The sequence below is a fragment of the Apus apus genome, chromosome 2 (assembly GCF_020740795.1).
Source record: "Apus apus isolate bApuApu2 chromosome 2, bApuApu2.pri.cur, whole genome shotgun sequence".
Lineage (NCBI taxonomy): Eukaryota > Metazoa > Chordata > Aves > Apodiformes > Apodidae > Apus > Apus apus.
Window position 1 is genome coordinate 34,578,159 of NC_067283.1, and position 22,452 is coordinate 34,600,610.

Sequence of the window (22,452 nt, forward strand, 5' to 3'; positions counted from 1 at the left end):
AAACATGAAATCTGCAGTTCTAGGTCTTATCCATGCTACCAAAACGTTTTCCTTAAAGGTTTTCTCCAAGCCAGAAACTGCATATATAAAAATTTTCATTTTTAAATATACTTTTATTCCTACTTTGAAGTATTTAAGATTAAATAACTAATACCTTAGAAATATAAGTTCAATAGACAAAAACATACAATATCTTTTCAACCATTATATTTTCTAATAAAATTAGTAGTGCATTGATACACATAGGTTTTCTTTTCTGGTGGTCTGAATGCCTACTCGATTAGAAATTCCCAGCATCCCCAACAAACTGACTTTTACACGACTGAGAAACTGCTAAGTCCAATAAAAACAAAACAAAAACCCCCGCAGTCATTTTTGCTTTCCAAATGTAATGCATTACCTTAAACAAAAATTTTAGAAAGGTTGCATTTACTCCCCAAAATTAGCTTGCTGTTCTAAGCAAATATTACTGATTTTAGAAATAAACATGTAAAAAAGTTAATCTTGGTATCAGTGAAATGTAAGAGTTCAATACATTAATATTTATAAAGCACTGAATGAATGCAAGTTAAATTAATTCTTTAAGTCAAAAAAAGACGTTACCATTTGCATTTCAACAAGTGAAACTTTTCCATCCATTTGACAGAGACAAGACTATAAAAGGTCTCCAATTTCTCCAATAAAAGTTGAAATTACATCTCAATATTTCGTCAGAGATTAAAAACAGAATTTTAGATGAATTATCTGATACAAAGATGGAAGTGAGGGTGCTGCTTCAAGATCTACAGAAGTAGAGCACTTTAAGACAATTAAATGATTTCCCTGCAGGCAATGTCTTTTCAATCCAAGCTAATGACATCATTTAAGGAGGATGGTCCATTTAACTGAAAGGATCTTTTACAAGGCAGACAGACAGAAGGCAATCCGGGAATGTTTTCAAGGACTTCCCATATTTCAGAATTATAATGGTGAAATGCCTACATCAAAATCTTAAACTCAAGCATTAATCAACAAAATGAAAGACTAATTTTATAAGAAAAATGTAATAAAACTCATTTTAAGAAGTTTTCCCTTCATTATTTTTTCCTTTAAAGGAACCAATTCTCTCCTAATGGTAATTATGCTGCTTTGGAGTAATGATAATACTCAGGCAGCTCGGTTTTAGGCTGCTGTTTTTAAAGTAAAGCCAAATCACTTCAATCACTTACAAGTTGAAGAGTAACTTTCATAAACTTTTCCACCAGTTTATGTAAGTTAGCTGTGTTCTTTCAAATAAAAAGCACTATACTATTACCTCCAGAACATACTTTACTACTTTCGTTATGGTCTATATAACAGCCTTTAAATACACACCACCACATTTTTCATTAAAAAAAAAATTAAATAAAATTAAAAAGCAGCATCCTCAAATGAACCAATAAGGGTAAACTCAGTTTTAGTGCCTATGTCAGCAGTTTAATGCACTGCTACAACTCCTGGGGAGGTGTGGTGGGGGTGTTGGGGTCCTATATCTTTTATTATCTAAATTATTTTTTTAATATTGAAAAAACAGAGTAGAATATGCTATTTTTAATAGTTAAAGGAATACCAACATTTTCATATTAAAAAATGTTATTAAAATTAAGACCTACAAAACTACAAACACATCTTGTACTTCAGAAGGCAGCAGAAGTTTAAGCCCAACCAAAGAGAGTCCTTTTACCATTTACAATAACACTCAAAGCCATGGAAGTTGTATACACGTTAGGTTGACATCTGTTAATAAATGATGTGGTTCTGAGGTCAGAAAAAAGTTTACCTTATGTCCCTTTAATATCAATTTCAAATTGTCAAAAACTTTAGAAAGCTGGAACGTGTGAGACATAGCGGAGAGATTTTACCATGTAAGTAGGAGCTAGAAAACTTAGAACTAGTCCTGGCTTTGAACTGGATTCATTTTGCAATCTTGGACAAGTCAGAGCTACTTTGCCTCCTCTGACTGGTCCTCTTCATAATAGAGAAGCAGTATTCACATCTTTATAGAATTACTGTGAGATGTTGGTTTCATTACATGTTGGGGTTTTTTTAATTAAACAAACAAACAAAACACACCTTTACAGGGAAAAACGTTTAATTCTCTGGCCTGCTGTACCAATTCTCCCTCACCTCACCCCCCCACACACACTTTTTCACAGTAATATAAGCAGCTGGAGGGAGGGAGAGTAAAGGGGAGGAGGGAATTAGAGCATGTATAAGACTGGGATGTCACATATGTACTGCTTCAGGCTTTTCACTGAAAGCTGCATACTTTCTGCTGTGACTGCTATAGCATACATCAGCTTGACTGAGAAAAACACCAAGGAAGAGGATCCTTACAGTAAACAGTAAGATTGCTCTGATTACAAAAATTACATTATTTTCCAAGAAAAGAAATTTTTGTCATAATAATGTTGCCTTCTATCCCTCTAATTTTTAAATATAAAATCAGGTCAGGTACAAATGATTCTATAATTCTATAAATGCTGTCACCTAACCCATAGGAATACCTCATAAAAAATGGTGGTAGTTCAGGACAGACCCATATTCAAAGCCAAAATTTTTCCTCAGTTTGAACATGCACTTTTTAAATTGCTACTGTCATGTGGAAAACCAAATATCAACTGTAAAAAGTGGTTTTAGTTTAAGGACTAAACTGAGCTCTTGTCACTCTAACCTATTCCACTATACCAAGAACGTGGGTATTCTGCAGTGGTGAACAACTACCCACAACAGAAGAATAGTGACTGTTAAAGCCTGAATATAGTAACATGGAAATAATACTAAGTGGTAATGATAATACTGCTGTGTCCCTAACCACCTGAACTTCTTCTTAGTTGACAGTTACATTCTTATGTTTACAGTTACATTTCTTGTAAAGGAGTTTGCTGTTTCTCTGGATTTCTACAGATGTAGTAGATTTCATTCCAATCCCTGCTATACACCTTCTGTGCAACCTAGGTCCTCCACTAGTGTATTTTCAGAACTGTTTCCAAACCTTTTCTCCCACTTTTTTGTTTTTAACCTGGTTAGGTTCTCTGAAGCACAGATTCCTTCAAAGTAAGTACACACACATACAGTAGAAGATTCTAAAACTGCTGTGATCTAATGAAATAAGATGACACATGAAAAATACCACACACATTTATTGGCACCTAGCCAATTTTCATTGCTTTTTCATTTTTTCACACCAAAAGATTAATCATAGCTTTGACTTGTACTTATGATTGCACTCCAATAAGCAACCAATGGATCTATGACTGGCAACAAAACTGTATCAAAATAAAAATCTGATTATAAAGGTTCCTTTTTATATAGTACTTGCATCTACAACAGTTATGCTAATGCACTATCAGACTTCCTCTCAAACTTGTGGTTCTCCAAAAACAACATCCTTTGACAACTCTTAAACAACACTTGACAAAATTGTGCTAGAGAACATGGAAGGCAGTCGGTGACATGGAAGTAGTAAAGGACAAGAGTCCAGGATCAACTTATTCATGCATTATCTATACTCATATGCGGTTTTATATCACTACCAAATCCTATTTCTGTGCAACATTGGAGGCATATTGAATACAATGCCTAATTGCTCTTCTATTTGTTCTGATTTCAGGAACATCATTTTATTCAACAGTGTATTTATTAGCCAATAAAACATATTGGCAGAAGTTACTTCTGGGTGTGGAAGGGAAATACAAATTACAGCTTCAGTGGAAACCAGAATAACTAGTTATGTTGCAACCACACTCTGCTTTATTGTAACACTTCCTTAAAATAGCATTGTTCTAATTGTTAAAAGACAGAGAAATGAACAATAACCTAAACCACTCCACTTCAAAGCTACTCAATTTATTTCTCAATTTTAAGGTTATTAACATTGGTTTAGCTTGTTCGCATTCACACACACGTGATTTTTGTGTTTAACATTTTGACACAGTAGATTTCCTTTTCGTACAATATTTCCACCTCTTGATTTGTATTTGTAATGTTCTTCATTGAAGGCTATTTTTAATTTAACACCTGAATATTCACTAACTGCAGATACAGTGAAGAAATTCTCTACCTGAGGTTGCTAACACGACACTAATAATAGAATTTGGAAAAGGAGTCTGTTGAAAAAAGACAGGCCTAGAGATTTAATTAAGATTCAGACACTCAAGGTCCTTTCCAAAACAACAAGCAGCTATTTGGTACCAACACAGTACAGTATGAATCACTGCACCTCATTATTATTCCCTAAAAAGGAAAACAGAAGCAAAACCTCCCTCAAAATGTCTGTTTCTGAAGGACAAAGGCAATTAGCAGGAGGAGAAAAAAAATCCAGTGACAGTGTATTAGAGTGGCAAGGGAATTTAAAGATGCCTTACGCATTAAATTACGTTTACTAAATTCATGCTTTAAGACAGCAAGATCCGTAGATTCCTCAGACCTGTTAAAAGTTATATTTACCCCAAATTGACAACACCCTGGGAGCACAACAAAACTGGATTAATTTCCCTTTTCAACATAAGCGTTTGTAAAAGTAGAAATCCATGTAGATTCTATCTTGGAAAAGGAAAATAACTGCCACTAACAAGTACATGATAGTGGCTTAGTTGTGGCACACAGTCTACCCAAAAATAGGCATAGCCATACTGCCTTCAGTCTTCATACATCCCGTGCTCTGCACAAGTTAAAACATTCAGTTATTTCTACCTGTCTTCAGCTAGACAACCAAAAGTGATATAAAATAATTTTATACATGCTTCTTAACATAATCCAAGAGATCCTTATACAGAATAATTAAAAATAAAACATTCTTTATATGTATTATGGTTCTGTTCATACCCAGTATCTCAATGACTGCTAATGAAACTGAAAGCTTAATTAGCAAGATAAGGGGAATAACCCCAGCATTCTGGCCCACCTCCAATATGAATGACTTCATCTACCTATGCAAAATCCCCCTTGTCATTTCAATTAGGTAAGATATTCCTCATATCCTGCTCTTAAATTGCTGGTATTGTTTACAGTGCCATTGCAAAAGCTACTGCATTCTATCCTGGATATAGCTACATTTTGATAGCAGCAATGTGGCGACTCCTACATATTTTAGTCACTTTATTCAAAAAGCCTAATGCTTGTAAAATGCTCTATGCTATCAAAACACAAAACAAAAAAACCAACAACAAACAAACACAACAGTAATTAATTGTGCATATATTACTGAAAGGAGTATAAAAATCAGTGCAAAACATGTTACACCTTAACAGGTATCGTGGTACAAATATAAGTCAGCCAGGCATAAGCACCTCTTTGGCAATTCAGCAGCATAACAGGCAGCCACCTTATCACACTACCACAATTCTAATGTCTCAGAAATTAAGACAAAACTAACACCTCTCCCTACTGACTGAAATCCTACTAGCACATTAAAATACCCTTTTAAAAAATTGATATATATACGCACATCAAATTTAACACTAAAGATAATTAAGTCACTCACCAATAAGGCCTTCCAGGGCCTCCAAAACAACAGCTGCACTCACTTCTATGCTGTTTGCTGCTCAGCAATATGCACCCCCCAAATACCTGTTCCCAAAGGAGACACCAGTACCCCCTCATTCCTTCAATTTTGTTTCACTCCTCCATCATGCCCAAAATTTTCTAAAAAGCCAAAATTTGATTATTTAAAATTCTTCATCTGCCTAAAAAAATTCCAACATGAAAAAGGATTTCAAACTTCCGTAGGTTTCTGTTTACTTAAAGAGGGACATCTGGGGTTTATTATTGCCTCACCATATCAGACAGTATTCTTCCTCTCCTTTTGGCTGTGAATTGCCACTGAAATGGTTATTAGTAAGTAAACTCCTGGATGCTTAGCCACGCTAATATACCCCACAGTCCTTTCATTGCACACTCCTGCTTTAACTCTCCCTTAAAAGAGACAGCTTTAATAGACTCTAAAATCCACTTAGAAAGTTACACACTGTTTTTAGTTATTAAAGCTAAAAGATATCTTTTATTTAGGAAAATATGCAAGCAGATATCTGCATAAAAAATTCACATGAGCACTAACTGCACTTACTATTTCATGTAACACTTCAGTAACTGCATCAGCGATTTATTCCTTCACTATGGTAGTATGGAAACGTCCACAATAAAATACAGGCCAGGAGTGAAAGAGAGTTGTAAAACCATAAAAAAAAAAAGTTTGTTTTTCCCTTGTCCTGGCCTCCTAGGACTGTAAATCTCAGGCTTTTTTGCTAAATTGCCTTTTTTCAAGGATTACCAGGGTTATAAATACCTTTGTCTTTACTGACTAGACATACCTTCTTCTGTAGACTCACTTCCTGTGGGAAACATCATATCAAAAATTACACACGCACACACCCTGCTAGAATTGCAATCATTGCTGCACTTCTGTTAATATAAAGAAAAAAAAAAGCACTAAAAATAGAACAGTTTTCACTTTATCATTATCTTCTATAAAACAGTATCACTCTTGCATGGGAGACAGTAATATACATATTACAATTTATTTCAAAATACCGTAGAAAATAATTTCCATCAAGAAGACTTGCTGGGGAAAAAGCTGCACACACCAAAGATAAAGTGCATCTGTCCCTTAAATATGCATAGCAGTAATAGCTTAGATGTCTGAGTTCAAATCTTGGCCAGTCTTGCTGCATCTGCAAATCTCAGGCAATTCTAAATTAAGAAGCACCTCCGATAAGTTTACAAAAGACAAAGAAAAAAAATTGGTGGTAAACTCTTCTGCGTTCCAAAGATCTCTTTTGTCTGTCAATCAACAGAAAAGTATTATTCCACCATCACAAAAGGCAAACCTTTGGAGGCAGTATAGGTCTGTGTGTTGTGCAAATGTGCAGTTGCTAAGAAGCAAATATGCTTCTCTTCTAATCAAATAGCCCAGCTCAGCAATGCTGCTGGCTTGGGGCAAGAAGCAAATTCCACCAGCCACAAACTTAGAAACAGTCTTGAATTATTTGTTGCTGACCGCTGGCTGAACCCTGTCCTGATGAGCACCATCACCATTAGCTACTTCTCAGTGTACTCCATCAACCAATGGCAATAGCAGCATGCTGCAGCTCAGGCTGCAAGGAATTGATCAAACAGGGTAATGAGACTATTTCTTCATGGAGGTTATTTTAAATGAATATAAATATTTTCTTTCTACATAATTTGCCACAAAAGGTCACTGAACTCCCTGCGATTCTAAAGAAAAATGTTGTGGTATCCCCTTTATATATTTGAGTTAGGATATAGCCAACAAACAATTCTGGGCATTTTTGATGATCGTGTAAATCTTAATGAGGTGGCATCCCAGACAATTGATTAGCAGCAACATTTTATCTTCACATTTAGTTACGAACAAAAAGAGGATTTTATGCTATTTTAGAAAATCATTATATACCTATGCCCTTAAAATCTTCCATGAGAGAATATATTCTATGAACGTACAGACCTACTCTTCTACGGTTAACAATAGACCATGGATATTTAGCTATGCTTGCCATACTTTGATATTATAGCCATTTCTATAGATTCTTTCAACTGCACTAATATGTTAAAAATACTCACTTTGTATCAGAATCAAGTTACTGATAAGGAGACACATTCAGACACCCTTTGTGTCGTCATCATCTTTAAGACTACTATAAAGAGACACCAAGAGATCCCTGCAATTTAATTCAAACCAACTGCTATGAAAGCCTCACCAAGGCTCTAGTTGCCCTCTGTAGGATTTTTACTTCTATCGTTTCCAGTACTAGACAATTTCTCCAGTCCTTGGAAAGCACAATAATATTGATTTAAATACTAGTTTAATAGTATATAATGAAAAAAGGCATTATACATTCTACTTTTAGGGATAATAGGACAAAAATATTCCAATAGGCCAACTAAAAAGAACTGTTCATGTTTGAGAGTTCACAAGGTCACTTTGAACAACTTTAAGAAAACACTTTTGACATAAAAGACAATTTAGATTTAAACCCAGGGATGAGCATAATTTATTCATCTGAGATACAGCACTTGAAAAAGTGGTTAAAATAAGAAGTTTTTAAGAGACATATATAAGCAATTTAAATTAGTTAGCCTTGTCATGATTAATTCACTTACATAATAATAGAAAGGGATTTTTTTTATTCACTCAAAATATTCAAAGTAGTTTTTTTACAGCAAAATAAAAGTGTTATCTGAAACACTGGTCTTCATATTTTGTTGGGATCTTCAGCTTCTCACTTTCCCCCCCTCCCCCAGATGAATGTTTCTGACCAGTAGAGGAAAAAAATATAAAAATAATTGAGAAATTAAGAATAACAAGAATTTTCAGGAATTAAAAATAAGAATAACAATTACAAAAATAGTTTAGAACAATAAGATTCCCCCCAAGATTGCCTCCCAACCCCGTTAAAATACTATTTTCAGAGCATTCTTTTCTAGCTTTATCAATATCATCATTGTATCCTGTCTGGCAGTTTGAACAGAATAAAGCATCTAAGGTTTGAATAGACTAAAGCAACTCAGAAAGGCTTGTTCTACTGCACCATTATTTCTAGATTTGTTTAAGAAAAGTTGTCAGGAAAATAAAACTGTAGTTCTGCCATACAAAAGATAACTGTTGGCTGGTTATTCCAAAACAATGATTGTTACATCCGTTACACAGATCCTACAACTTCTTATTGTTTACCCATAGTTTAACAACTAGAAGTTCCCAAAAATAAAAATTATACAATCCTACATTAACTTTGAAGATATATAAAAATCTGTGAGAGGACATGATGCCAATATTATTCAAGGAGTACAAAAATTCTGGAAAACTGCATTTTAAATACGGGTAGGAGAAGGCAATTGATATATAAATCATAATTTTTCCTCAAAGAGATCCCTCCCATATTAAGTCCTTAATTCCATAGAAAAACAAAAACCCAAAAGAACTCAACAACCACACAACATAAGTGGCCCCTTACAACACAAACAGAAAACAATATTCACTTGGCAGTGGTGGGGAGGGAGGTGTCTGGAAATCAGCACCCACTTGCAAAAGACATCTCATCAACTAACTAACATTTGACAAAAATCAGTGGAAACAGCACAGAAGCCAATACAACTTCCAGTGCCAAGGAGCCAGATGGCACTGCTGGAAAAATTATATCTACAGACTGGCAGCTTGATCCCGTGATTATTGCCCAAGGGAGGAGGAAGAGGAAAACAAGAGGTATTGCAGTGTGATAGAGTAAATCAATTATCACCAGCTCACTATGGCATTTTCACATTATTTTTATACCACATTCTAAATATCACTCAAATGAATGAGCGCACTAGAAGATTCCAGCAATCTGAGACAAAAAAAAGGTATGCCGTATATTAAAAAAGCAATACATACTTAATTGCACCCCTATCAACTGTATCTCATAGTTCATATTTCCAAATAAAATGTGCAGATAAATTGTGGTTAATAAGTAAAACCAAAGTCTTTATTTTGCAGATTTTATTTTCAACATAAGATTCCAAATGTTATCTGTACAGATTAGAGGAAAAAAAAAAAAAAAAAAGACTGCGCTTCTCAATGTTTTGACTACATTCTTTTGCCTATTTTCAACACCTAGTATGCAGTTATTTTACAACACACACAAGTACAGAACAACAATTTTGCAAAAATATTCCAATAAGATTGGATTTTAAAAGTCTGTGGTAGTCTCAACAGTTATTTTATTGTCAAAACACATTATTAAAGCAAGCTTCTTGAGAAGTTACTGAAGGGAGAAAGATTAGTCCACTCTACTTTCAGGTAAGGAAAGGTGTTCTAGAAATCAAAAAGACAAACTTTCCCCCTCCATCACCTTCATATGCATACATATTCAAATTACTGAATACACAATTAAACATGCACAGTTTTTTGTTTTGTTTTGTTTTTAATTGGAAGTCAGTAACAACACTTCCATTAACTTATTTTCCAGGCAACTTGTAGTAAGGCCCATCCATACTTGTGAAAGAACAATTCATCTGTTACCTACCAAAAAGACTTGGACCACCTCCACTTCACTTGTCTCCATCCCATCTTTGTCTTATAGCACAGCCATGTACACAATCCAAACATCCTTCTGTCCCCATTCACATTCTTTCTACCCTAATTTTTTCCTCTCACTTCTTCAAAACAAAGCAATGATGCACAAGTGCAGATATGTGAAGCACAAAGTAACTGCACCTTGGAATGTGCATTGTGATTCTTTATACAACACTCATGCCCATGTACAGAAATACAAAATTTAACTACTGAGGAACAAGCAAAAAGACATTTTATACAAATAACAGGATATCTCTGGAAAGTAATTACCAGGCTGTGATGTACTTATCATTACGGAATGTGTGTTCAGGTAGATAGAATAAATATTCAAAAGGCAGCCAGGAAAATATTGTTTAGACCAGAATATTTTTTTCTCCATTTTGTAGCATAAGATCATCCACAATTCTTTGCCCAGAGTGGGACAAAAATAAATTCTGACTACCAGCAATAGAGAAGACAGGGCTAAGATACTCACAGAATAGTACCTTTCATTATTGTGACAGGAAGTGGTGAATAGGCTCTATTAGTTAAGAAACTGTAATAATAATTTTAGTTCGTAAAAAGATGGCACTCAGCATTTTTAGTCTGCTGCTCTACTCTGAAATACTGCGCTTGTAGGTAATCCAAGTTAACATCTATGACAAATTACTGAAGAAACTATAAACCAAACTAACACAACCTAGTGACAGATGTCCAAAGTATGGTTCTTGCTGCAATAAGCAGTGACCAATACCTGCAACATCTTAAGGGTGGCAATAATGAACTTGCCCATGAAGTGGATAGCATAAAGACTTCATTACATTTGTTGTTTTTTTTTTTCCTTGCAAGGCACTTTAACAAACCTTTTTGTTACATAGTTTTTACTTTTCCATTCAAATTTAATCTCAAAATTCACACATATTAATCCACTACAACCTCTCTTATTTAAAAGGAAACAAACACAAATCCACTAAACACAAATCCTGGACTGCATGATGCCTGACCGAAAACAGGCCCTTTCTGTACTTGCTTAAGCTCTGCAGTTACACTTAGCACCTCCAAAGAAAGTACTAGTCAGTTAAAATGCAAAAACAGAAACAGGGGAAAAATCTTTCTGTTCATTAGCACTGATACACACTTCAGTGCATGCAATAAATTAAGTCTGAGCAAAAAATACTAATCACCAATTTGGAGAAAGAAAGGTCTACACCAAGCTTAACTTGACTTACTACTTTCATTGGAAGGCTACTTTTTATTCTATTGGTTCTTATATCCAGGCACTCTAAGGCCTCATATTTGACATGGAAAACATTAAGTACCACACAGAGCATTGTTTCACATATTTCTGATCTAGCCTAAACCAAAACATTGAGATGTTTGAGACTATTGCATAGTATATGCTGAAGGCAGATCCATTTTCCTGCCATACTTGGTAGATAGCAGGAAGGAAAATATGCCTCTTGCCTTGGATGCCAAGCAGCAACAGTCTGTTTGACTCACTCATCTCTGGAAAGGTACTAGAAGACATCCAAGGTGCCACTGAAATAGTGTGAAGCAGTGCTACCGTCTACAACTGATGCAACTGTCTGTTTCTGGGAGGGAATGGGTAAGGAGAAAAATGGAATCTGACTTGCGACTACTGCTTGACAGGAAGAACAAGGAAATCATAAGGTAGAATTTCACTCAGCTAAGGAAAGCATTAACAAGGTCCTAAATCTATAGTTAATAGCCTCCAAAACATTTATCACATATCAAAGAGACTGAAGGAAAACCTTCCCTCTTCCTTTTTACTTCAGGTATTTGTGATGTATAAGAACCAATCTAGAAAAACATTAGGCCAACAAACAATAAAGTAAATAGAAAAATCTATTGCACTTCAGCGTTCTGGTTTTTGTTGTTGTTTTTACCATAATATTGTTAGGTATATTAAATGGAATTATCTAATATGAAAAAGAAATTAGTTAAGGAGATCATTATTTGTTTTTTATTGTGGATATTGTCCTGCCTAGTGGTGGAGCATACATGGCTGTTTTGTTATTGCTCGGTCACTGAAGCAACATAGATGAAATAAAATGAGCAACAAACCATGTCATCTCTCCCATGGGAAAAAGGTAAATGTTAAAAGAACACAGGGGTTTATTGTTTAATAGGAAGTTTTTCATCATGATAATTAGAAGTTCAAACATTTTAGGATCATCAATTTGTACACACTGTTAACCTACATGCTGCCATTTTTTATTTCACTGTTGACTTTAACAGGGTCAAAATTTCACTTAAAACTTCTGCTTCCTACCAGAAATTAATCTCTTCTGTGCAAATAGTTTAAATAAAATTTAATTAGATTAGCTTTGCATATTTCCCATGCACTTTTTTCAACTTTTTGCTTCTCCAAAATATGTCATTGCTGCTACATTCACTGCTATGGATCCTGCAAATAAACAAACAAGCACTTCAGATGCTGCTTCTTTTCATAAGGTTTTGACAGCAGTTAGGTGTGGAAAGTTACAAAGACTCTTCCCAGTCTTCAAATATATTCAAGCCAGAAGGGAAAAAAATTAACTATACCATCATCATGTCCTTTATAGACAAAACAAAGTCAAATGTCAACAAACTGACTAGAAGAGTTTCATGTGTGTACTCTACTACCAAGTACAGTGCAACACTGGAACAGCTGCCTGGGGAAGTCTGAAGTTCACCATTACAGACTTTTAGAAAATACCAGGCAGTTGTCTGCCAAGAAACGCCTCAGGGATTGGCTTTACTCTTAAGGTTCCCCCTATACAACAGGGACTTGACCTTCTTTACAGCTTTTGGCAATTTCAGTAAAGTGCACACTCTCCTCTCATTTGTTAAGCAAACAGATTTGGATCTGGGATTTTATGCACACATGGTCCCACATGCAGCAACATCCTCAAACTGAATTTGTAAAATACACTTCACATTTTAAGTTCCTCTTTTCACTGTGCTCCACCAGCTTGTAAAAGATTGTATTCTGGGTGACATCTAAACTGCCCATCAGTGTCTCAGCCGGCTTCCCCAGTGATGCATCCACAGCCTCAGCATACCACATAGGAAATTCTAGACTCCAGTCTTCCTGCTTTAGATTGAGTGGCTAATTACAATTTCCTAGAATCCTGAAAGCAACACTTCTGATCAGTTTTATTACTTTTGCAGCCAGAAATGTCCCAAAAATGCAGAATCATAACATATTTCAATACATAGTATTTCCTCTGCTGTACATCTGTTCAGACACAGCAAGAGAGTCTACTAAACCATTGATGCACACATAGAATTACATACATCAAAATAATGAATTACATTATTTCCCAGTTACAATTTGATAGCAACAAGCATCCCTCCCTCAAAACAAAGCTGGCATGCCAAAGTCCAGTCTTTAACTATTTCCCATGGCACTGATGCTGTTGCCCTCCTGCTAGCTCCTAGTAAGAGCATAAAGTACAAGTCACATCTTCATACAGAAGATCATGCCCCAGTAAGCCTATATCTTGCCTCCCTCTGATACAATCTTCTTTTAATCAAGCTTGAATATTTAGACAGATAAAAGAAATAAGAAAATACATATTTTTCTGACTTCATAGATATCTACCTATGAGAAAAGAAAGATTAATAATTTTCTCAATTGTTTGAATCATAGAATGGTTTGAGTTGGAAGCAACCATAAAGAGATGGCTGTCATGTGCTTGTAGTTTGGAACTCCCTCCAGTACTATAAAGCAAATCTAATAGCCTAGAAAAACTCAGGTAAACTTCTAATGCTGTCATCTCCCAGTCAACTAAACATCTTTGCCATGTATATTATTATGATACTAAAATAGTGGTAAGCCAATACAAGGCTAAGGGGATGGGAAGGGCAAAAGGAGAGAAGAGGACAGAAAAATACTAGCCAAATTTTCCATTCTCCAACCTTTGCTAACTTAGTTGCTAATACTGGTTAACTGGCTCAGTGACAGAATACTGTTTTTGCTTTAATATAGTGCCTCAAAAATAACTCAGTAGGAATGTAGTTGAACAAAGTAGGGAAAGACTTGTGTATGCACGGTACATAAAGACAGGGTCTTACACTGAACTCTATGCTTCTTCACTGACATTATTCAAACCTTTATGTCTACCAAATAGGGAAAAAAGAAAAAAAAGAGAAACTTAATCAGTACTTATACTAGAAACTTAAAATGTCAAGAGAAGCAGCATGCAAAATTTAGGCACATAATTTTTCATTCTCACTTGATCAATCGAAATGCAAAATACTATGTTCATGTAAAGGAAATACTATAGATCACGTTAAAACATTTGACTCAAGCCTGCAAAGACTTGTACAGAACTTCTCCAGAGGAGCTGCATGAAAACCTGTTACTTTATGCAAAAATTATACCAAGAAAAGCATGCTGTAGGGAGCAGCAAATCCTCCTCATTTTCAAGACTGTACTCTGATGACAAACAGTTAAAGCAGCACAGCTCCTTAATTTATTTTTATTCTTCAAAGTTCTCCAAATCTCCTGTTTTCCTTGCTTAGGCCTTGCCTTCCTCCACCTTAACTATGGGGATTATTTAGTGTGAGATTTCCACCCTGTTTAACAATTTTGTACTAAAAAGCATGTTTTATTTATTAGGTAATTTGAAGAGCGTACAAGCCCCCAGACATTTTTAGTACTTCTTTCATCCTTACATGCTCAAGGCAACATTTCTAGACCTTCCATAGAAATTATTATCATCTAAATTATTTTCCCATAGCATTCACTGTGATGATTTTAGATCCAATAATTACTCAATCACACACTCCCTGCAGAACTAAACAGACAATATCTTCTAAAGAAGCGGTCAGTTCACTCACAGTCTTTACAAAGTTGGAAAGTTAGTTCCTTTAATACTACTGGCATTTCTATTATGGAATCAAGTTACTGTACCATAAACAACAAAAAAATTACTGTTAAGAAATCCCTTGAAATCATTATACTGCTAAACAGGAAAATTTCAGCATTGCACCTAGATTTAACACCATCCTAAGAAACCTGAAAATTAAATTAAAAACAGTAACTTTTTCCTCATTAATTTCTCAACCAAAAATAAGTTTGTTACCAACCTTACTATTTCAATTTTTATGTATTTTGATATGCTTTGGTTTTTAACTGATCAAGAGAAATATTTTCCACTACATACAAAATACAGATAGAAGGGGAGTAAAAATTAACAAGATATCATTGTGATACAACACACTATACAAAAACCTGTCATTTAAGTTGCAAGAAACCTAGTCATCAATAAGTGAAAAAATACCCTGCTCAAAAATCAATTATGTTGAGTCTTTTGTATAGAGAAGTAGTACACCTTTCAGGCAACTGGTATTAATGAGCAGACATGGCTATAGAATCTCCATCTGTTTTTCTGACAAAGCTGTGACTACTCCAGTCTCTCATTGAAATTCCATTAATCTGGTGCACCAAGGACCAATGCGAAAATCAAAACTCCATCTAACCCTTTATCAGCTCACAATAACCTACAAGTGAACTCTGCCTGTTAGCATACAGCAAGTTATGATTTTGCTATCAATCAGGCTGTTAGCCAATAAAAAAAAATCAAGTTAAGAAAAAAGGGCCTGGCAGCGCTGTTTTGTTTTGTCTGTCTTGTTTTGGGGTTTGTTATTTTATTTGAGGGGTTTGTGGTTTATTCCTCTTCCAGTTTCTGTAGGGTGTCTGGACATGTAAGCCTATGCATCATTCTCTTTCGTTGTGATTTAATTGCTGCCAGCAATCAAGTCAAAGCATCACTGAAGTGTGCTTGAATTTCATTAGATGATATAACTTATGCTACTTTCCTACAGTACCTAATAAACCATAAAGAAACCAAAACACATATGGCTTGAGGGAATAACTGGAAAATTAGGTGGCCATTTGGGAACTGAGTGAACTTTTGAACCAGAGGAACAGAGAAAAAGAAATATTAAAAGGAAAGACAGACTTAGAATGCACACAGAGACATGGGGGTTTGACCTTTTCAGTACCTAGAAAATTACATTAGCATTATGAAAAATACATATCATGTTTAGAGTTTATAATCCATCAAAGTTTGGATACTTTGTTAGTGCCTACCATAAGGTAAAAGTCAAAAGGACAACATAACAATCAGATTTGACAAAAGGCCTTTAGGTGACCTGTGCTAATTTAGTTATCCTGTACTTATTGTTAAATGGATTATCTCTCTTGTAATTAATATACCATTAGACAAAGGTCACACAAAAACTCCAGGATTTCACAGTGACTGTAATGTACATGTAATACACTAATTCTTTATCTGTTACCAAGTGGGTGCCTTCCCAAGTTGTATTTTGACAGTAACACTGCGAAGTCAGAAGTCATACAAACCTTGCAGTCCAAGTATATAAACATAAATACCCATTTTGATTTGGCTTTTTTTTTTTTAGAAAAAAAAATACATAAAAGGATTTACATAAAAATACAAGTGGACTCAAATATAAATAAAAACCACCTCAATTTGGCTACCTGCAGTTAGGCTCCTCTGATAATGGTCAGAGCCTTGATCCTACACAAATGAGGTTTTACACCTGCACAGAGCACTGTTGAACTAAACTGGTAACCACGCAAGATCAAACATCTACCTTAGAGACCCAGCTTCTTGAGTAGGATTTATATATTTAATATTAACAGACTGCTAAAAAGCAAAAATACAGTATTAAGATCCAACAAATCCATTCCTGCCTATGAGAACTGAAACAAATGGCACCTCTGAAGATCAATCCACCTCTTACAAGCTTCCCCCCACATAAATTTTCATACATAGTCCATGTGGCTAAAATTACATTATGGACTACATATATTAAAATCAAAACAGTCTTAGAATGACACACTGGACATTCAAAGACTAAATAGAAACACTAATCCAATAAATGAAAATATTTACAGATGAAAATCTACCAACTTTTACTCATGCTGTGCTCCCAGTAGATAATTAAAGATAATTTATCATAAAATATAGAAAGACCAGTAAGGTAAAATCACCTTCAGTATAATATAACTGTACCCCCTATATTTCTACCTAAACTGGAACGAAATAGCCAGGATATTGTTGGGCAACTCTTATACATACTCTCATAACTTCCAAAATAAGCTAAAAATTAATCACCCATCTGTATAAACTCATATGGTATTTCATTTACTCTTGCATCAGCATTCTCCATTTATTATTTAGGTTTATGAACATTATCACTTTTTTTCTTGATTAACTGCTTTCAAACAAATCTATAATCATTTTTCCTATTAAATAGTCATGCAATTTTGTCACATACCCTTTGTGCAATCAGTACCATGTTATTAAGTTACAATTAGAAATAATGGTAAGATTATGTTTGTATGCAAAAATAAATACATGGAAAGTTGCATTCATCTGTAGTTTGGAAAATTAGCTTGGGTTTTCTAAAAGCCATATTCGATTTGACTGACAATTACATTTCAACCAGACAGCAAAAAAGGCTTGTTTTGTTTTTTTTAATAGGTCACATTGCCAAAATGCAACAAGCTCAATAAAATAAAAAAAGTGTGATTATTATTGTTACACATTTTACAGACTTCTGGGTACAAAAAAAAAATTGCGTTATTCTGAATCAGTGGTTAGGAGGTTTATCACTTATGCATGTACTTGACTTATCCCTATTCTGCAATAGACATAATTTTATACCTCATAAAAGCAATTTATGTTTCCAAAGGGAATAATCTGGGTAACATAAAATGTGGAGTGCTATGTTGCAAGAAGCATATTTTCATTCAGCAATTGTATTTCAAGATGGAGCTGCACAGTTTGATCATCACATCATGTCAGAAAACATCGTTCACTAGTAAGTCTATCTAACTCCTAATGACACAAATTAATATACATCGTTAATTTATTTGTACATATACTTAATTTATTGCCATATATTATCCATACAAGGTATTTTTATTACGTATACAATAAACAAATCTCAAAAATATGGACACTATGCTAAAGCAAGCTTGTTAACTGTTGAAATATTCAATTGTTCATGTCTTTAGAACAGTGACATTTAGCATTAAATTTAATAAATATAAAACAACGTGGAAAACAGCAAAGGAGGCTGGATTTTTTTTAATGCAAACTCAAGTTTTAAATTTATGTAATGAAAACATTCTACTAAAGACTGTCTTAATGGAAGGAAACATTGTAGGAATAATTAATTTAATATTTTATGAACCTATTCTGCATCTAGTTTGGAGAAAAATATCAATCACGTAAACTGTTTCATTATTTATTAGATAAATAATACAGTAAGCCATTAAGTAGCACAATAAAATTAAGCAAGAATCTGATAATGTTGAATTAACAACAATTTGTTACTACAAATATTCACACTGTTTTAGCCACTGATCTATCTTTAAAAACATATGCATCTACAGAAGATGCTTTGTTATGAAAAAACGTGACTTTAAAAAAACCATGTAAATTCAAGATAGCTTCACTATGCTCTAGGGCCACTAGAGAGAGCTCTTCAGTTCCTTTAAAGGTTCTTGTAAAGGTAAGAAAACTGTCCAGCTGTGATGCTTATCTGTTTTTCTGATTTCCAACACTAACATTCGCATCACGAGCATCCGATTACATGAGTTTGTAACAAATTGGCAAATCTAGTACATTCTAAGGTAAACAGTGTCACATACCATCAGAAGGTGCTTCATCCTCTTTATCATATCGGTCAGATGCTATTGACACACTATCAGGAGGCAATGAGCTCTCCAACTCTTCCTCACCTTCCAGTTCTGTAAAAAAAAAAAAAAAAAAAAAAGGTAGTTAAAATAGTATATCACACAAACACGGAGAGACTGCAACAACAAATATTTTCATTAGTAAGGAGGATACCAATTCCTATCTGAAACAAGAAAAATACCCAAAACATTTTCTCATGGACACTTGTAACACATACCTTCTACATCCAAGCACAGCTGTGAGTGGTGCTGCTCTGGGGCCACCTTCTAACCAGCCACGTACATGTTGCTGGAGTGGTTCCCCTCAACGCTGTCATATAGTGCACCCGCTCCCAGTGCTGCAGAGCTGACAGCTTCACACACCAGGGGGGAAAGATACACACCCCACAGCAAAGCACTGGGCACGGGAACACACTGGCAGGAGGAGAACCAGGCAGTGCCAAGCTCCAAAGTTCTGCCTGTCCAAGAGCAGGAAGGAGCTGCAGCAACTTCCTGCCAAGGAACTGCCAAGCTACTGTTGGCAGCAGTTGGACACCCTCTCTGCCCGCTTTCGCTTTTCTTCACCATAATTAGGTGCTACTTTGCAAATGTTACGTGCGTATTCCTCCCATGAAACTAAAAATGGAATTGCCTGGAAGGAGCCAGTCTGAACCTGTGGCTTAATGCATCACCCTGATGATGAATTTCCTGCATAACGGAGATACTACAATATATACAAAATCTACATCATTAGCTAACCCATGCACTACACTGATCAGAGTGCATTAAGTGTGAAGGTCTGGGTAAGGTAAAGTGAAATCAGTATCAGTCAAGGCTTTCATTTCATTAGACAAAATTTAAGTTCTGCCTCCCAAAATTCAGTATATTTTCTCGGATTTTTTTTAATACTATCTAAGTGAAGAAGACATGGGGGAAAAAAACACAAATGACATTGTTCCTTGAAAAAAATAAAAATAAAAATAAATTTTAAAAAATGAAGTGTTGGCAAAGGAGGAAAACCGAAAAATATTACATCACCAAATCAAAACTATAAAGCTGATGTTCCAATTGATTAAATTACCCTCAATTTTCTTAAAAAGCATATAAAGCTAAATTGCTTAAGCATTACCTTTTTGCATATTCATACACAGAAAGTTTTCCAGAGACCTCCAGACATGCTTCTCTATTCATGTGTTCCCTTTCAGAGCAGTGTATCAGATAACTAACTTCTCAGAATCCAAAATAAACCCCATGCATGGTGAAAATATCCTTCTCCACACCCATATGAATTGCATTCATCAGTAGGACTGCCTAGCCATGGCTGAGAGTTTTATGCCTTGGCTTCCCATTTAATAGTGGAAAATCATGGAAAAAAATCAGTGTGTGCCCAGAAAGAACCATAGTTGTTAGCAAAGAACAAAGTTTTCTATGCAGAAAAGTAAACAAAGCCTGATTTTTGCTTTGCTGGAGTTTTTACACCCCAAGATTGTTGCATACCAAATTTGTTTTCCCTTCATTAATTTAGTATGCTCTTCTTGGGGAAGCTTTATTTCAAGCTTTCATGCCATGTAACAACTGCTTTGAACCTGAACCTGACTCCAATCTATTTTTGACACAGCTATCTTCCAGTAGCACTCCAGCCACCGTGTTAATCTGATCAAAATATTTGCATTTCATCACACCTGTCAAACCAATCAAAAGTAAATTATCCCTCTCCAGGACACATCTCTTCCTCCAAACTGAAAACCAGAGAGCAAATAGCACATGAAGAGAAAATATTATGCCATATTTACAACCAGCATGATCATCTTTCACACTTCCGTGCCAGAGACCAGTTGCCTCTGTCTATATATATATATATATATCTTTATTACAGACTCCATTCAAAAGGACTAGACATTATATTCAAAACCTATTCAGTATCAAAAGTTGTACCACTCTTTTTGTCCTAAACTTTTACTAGTACTAGAATGCATATAATATATGTATATATATATACAACTATATGTGTGTTTATTTAGTGTATATATAATCTGTAGTTGTCAGTCAAATATGTCCTCTTATCAGGCGTTCATAAACATACTATCATTTAACCTTTATGAAGGTGCCAGCATAAATTTAAAATATTAGGCTGTATTTCTAGAGGAAAACATTTCCACAAACACCACACTCTGGCACACACAATTCATGGGCTGAATACTAACAGCAAACCCAAGTATTTCTAAATTAATAGCACTTGTGGATGACAAATAGGCAAGTACATATGTAGAAAGTACATCTCCAGAGAATTTGGCCCCACTCGGCTATACATTATCTCTTTCAGAGTAATTGTGATTTCTTACATAAGTTTGCATAGCTGCACTATTACCTTGCTCTTCCATTAAGTCACAATACTACCATCTTCTAATTATGCTCAGGATTTCAAAATCAGTAAATCTTTGTGCTTTGCATTCATGTAAAAGACAGATGATCTAGAAACAAGGGGCTTTTTAACATATATATTTAGGGCACACCATGTACCTAACTCAGGTACATACTGTATTTGAAACAACAAAAAACATTGACACACTGAAGGTAGACTTACAATAAACAAGAATCTGTTCTAAGCCTACAGTATCCAAGTTCAGATGCTCTCAAGACAAACCAAATAAAAAAAAAATCTGATGTACACACAGTGCTTGTAGTCTTCAAAGCATTCTCTAGATGGTAAATTCTAAATTCAAGCTTGAAGAATTCCACACACACACACACAAAAAAACCCTCAGTAAGGAAGATAATCAGAACAAATACATAAATCCCATGTCATACGATATTGCATTTAGGTACCTGCACTTTTTTTGTGAGAAAAGTGAAGAAAAGGTCACAGATGCTAAACAGAGGTACAAGCAATCTGTAGCCCTGCAGGACTAGAATACTCTTCCAATTTTTGTATTAGAGTAAAAAAATGCATTTGTAAATTTATATCATGCAGTGAAATGTAATCCTTAAATCCTCTTCTTTGTACAGAAGAACTGCAGACATTTTGATAGGAGTGCTGACCCAGAGTGCTCCGTGTCTTTTACAGGCAACATCGCGCAATATTTTTATGTTCTTACATAAAAGAACGTCCATGTGCTAGTACCAGTCTTGGGGGTTTGCCTCTTAATTCTGACAGGGTTAAAAGACATCTACGAGCATATACTATTAAAACACAAGGATATTGCTCATAACAGTTCATGGAGAGGCTTCCTATTGATTCTGTGGGGTACCCTGCATTCCCTCGCAGAATCATCTCTGCCCTTTCCCCACTTTACACGCTCCTCTGTCAAGGAGTTGCACTGCAGTGTTCACTCCACCTGCTGAGAAAGACTATATAAAACTGCAGTTGAAGTTACATGTGCTACTCCTTGAACAGTCAGAGGAGTCAGTGTTGAGCAACACAAGACACTACTTCTCTCTTCAGGTGCCAAGTACCTAAAAATACACCCCAAAAGCATCGATAAATTAAATAAAAGCATTCAACTTGCATTTATGTAATAGAAAACTGAACTACAAAGCAACAATGAGCATCAGGTAAATGTATCCAATACAATTTGCAGGCATAATTGAAAGGATTACTGCCTAATCAGACATCTAAAAGCAAAGCATGCTCAAACAAAATGTCTATAGACTCATTAGTTGGCTG

At 35.0% G+C, this 22,452-nt stretch overlaps 1 protein-coding gene across 2 annotated transcripts in view; it reads right to left on the reverse strand.

Moving 5' to 3' along the window:
• SKAP2 (src kinase associated phosphoprotein 2) overlaps positions 1-22,452 on the reverse strand; it is a 118,618-nt gene that overhangs the window by 76,420 nt on the left and 19,746 nt on the right. For both annotated transcript variants that reach the window (XM_051609990.1, XM_051609991.1), the window contains exon 4: positions 18,765-18,863. In XM_051609990.1, the coding sequence (XP_051465950.1) occupies positions 18,765-18,863 (99 nt within the window). The remainder of the gene's footprint in view (positions 1-18,764; positions 18,864-22,452) is intronic.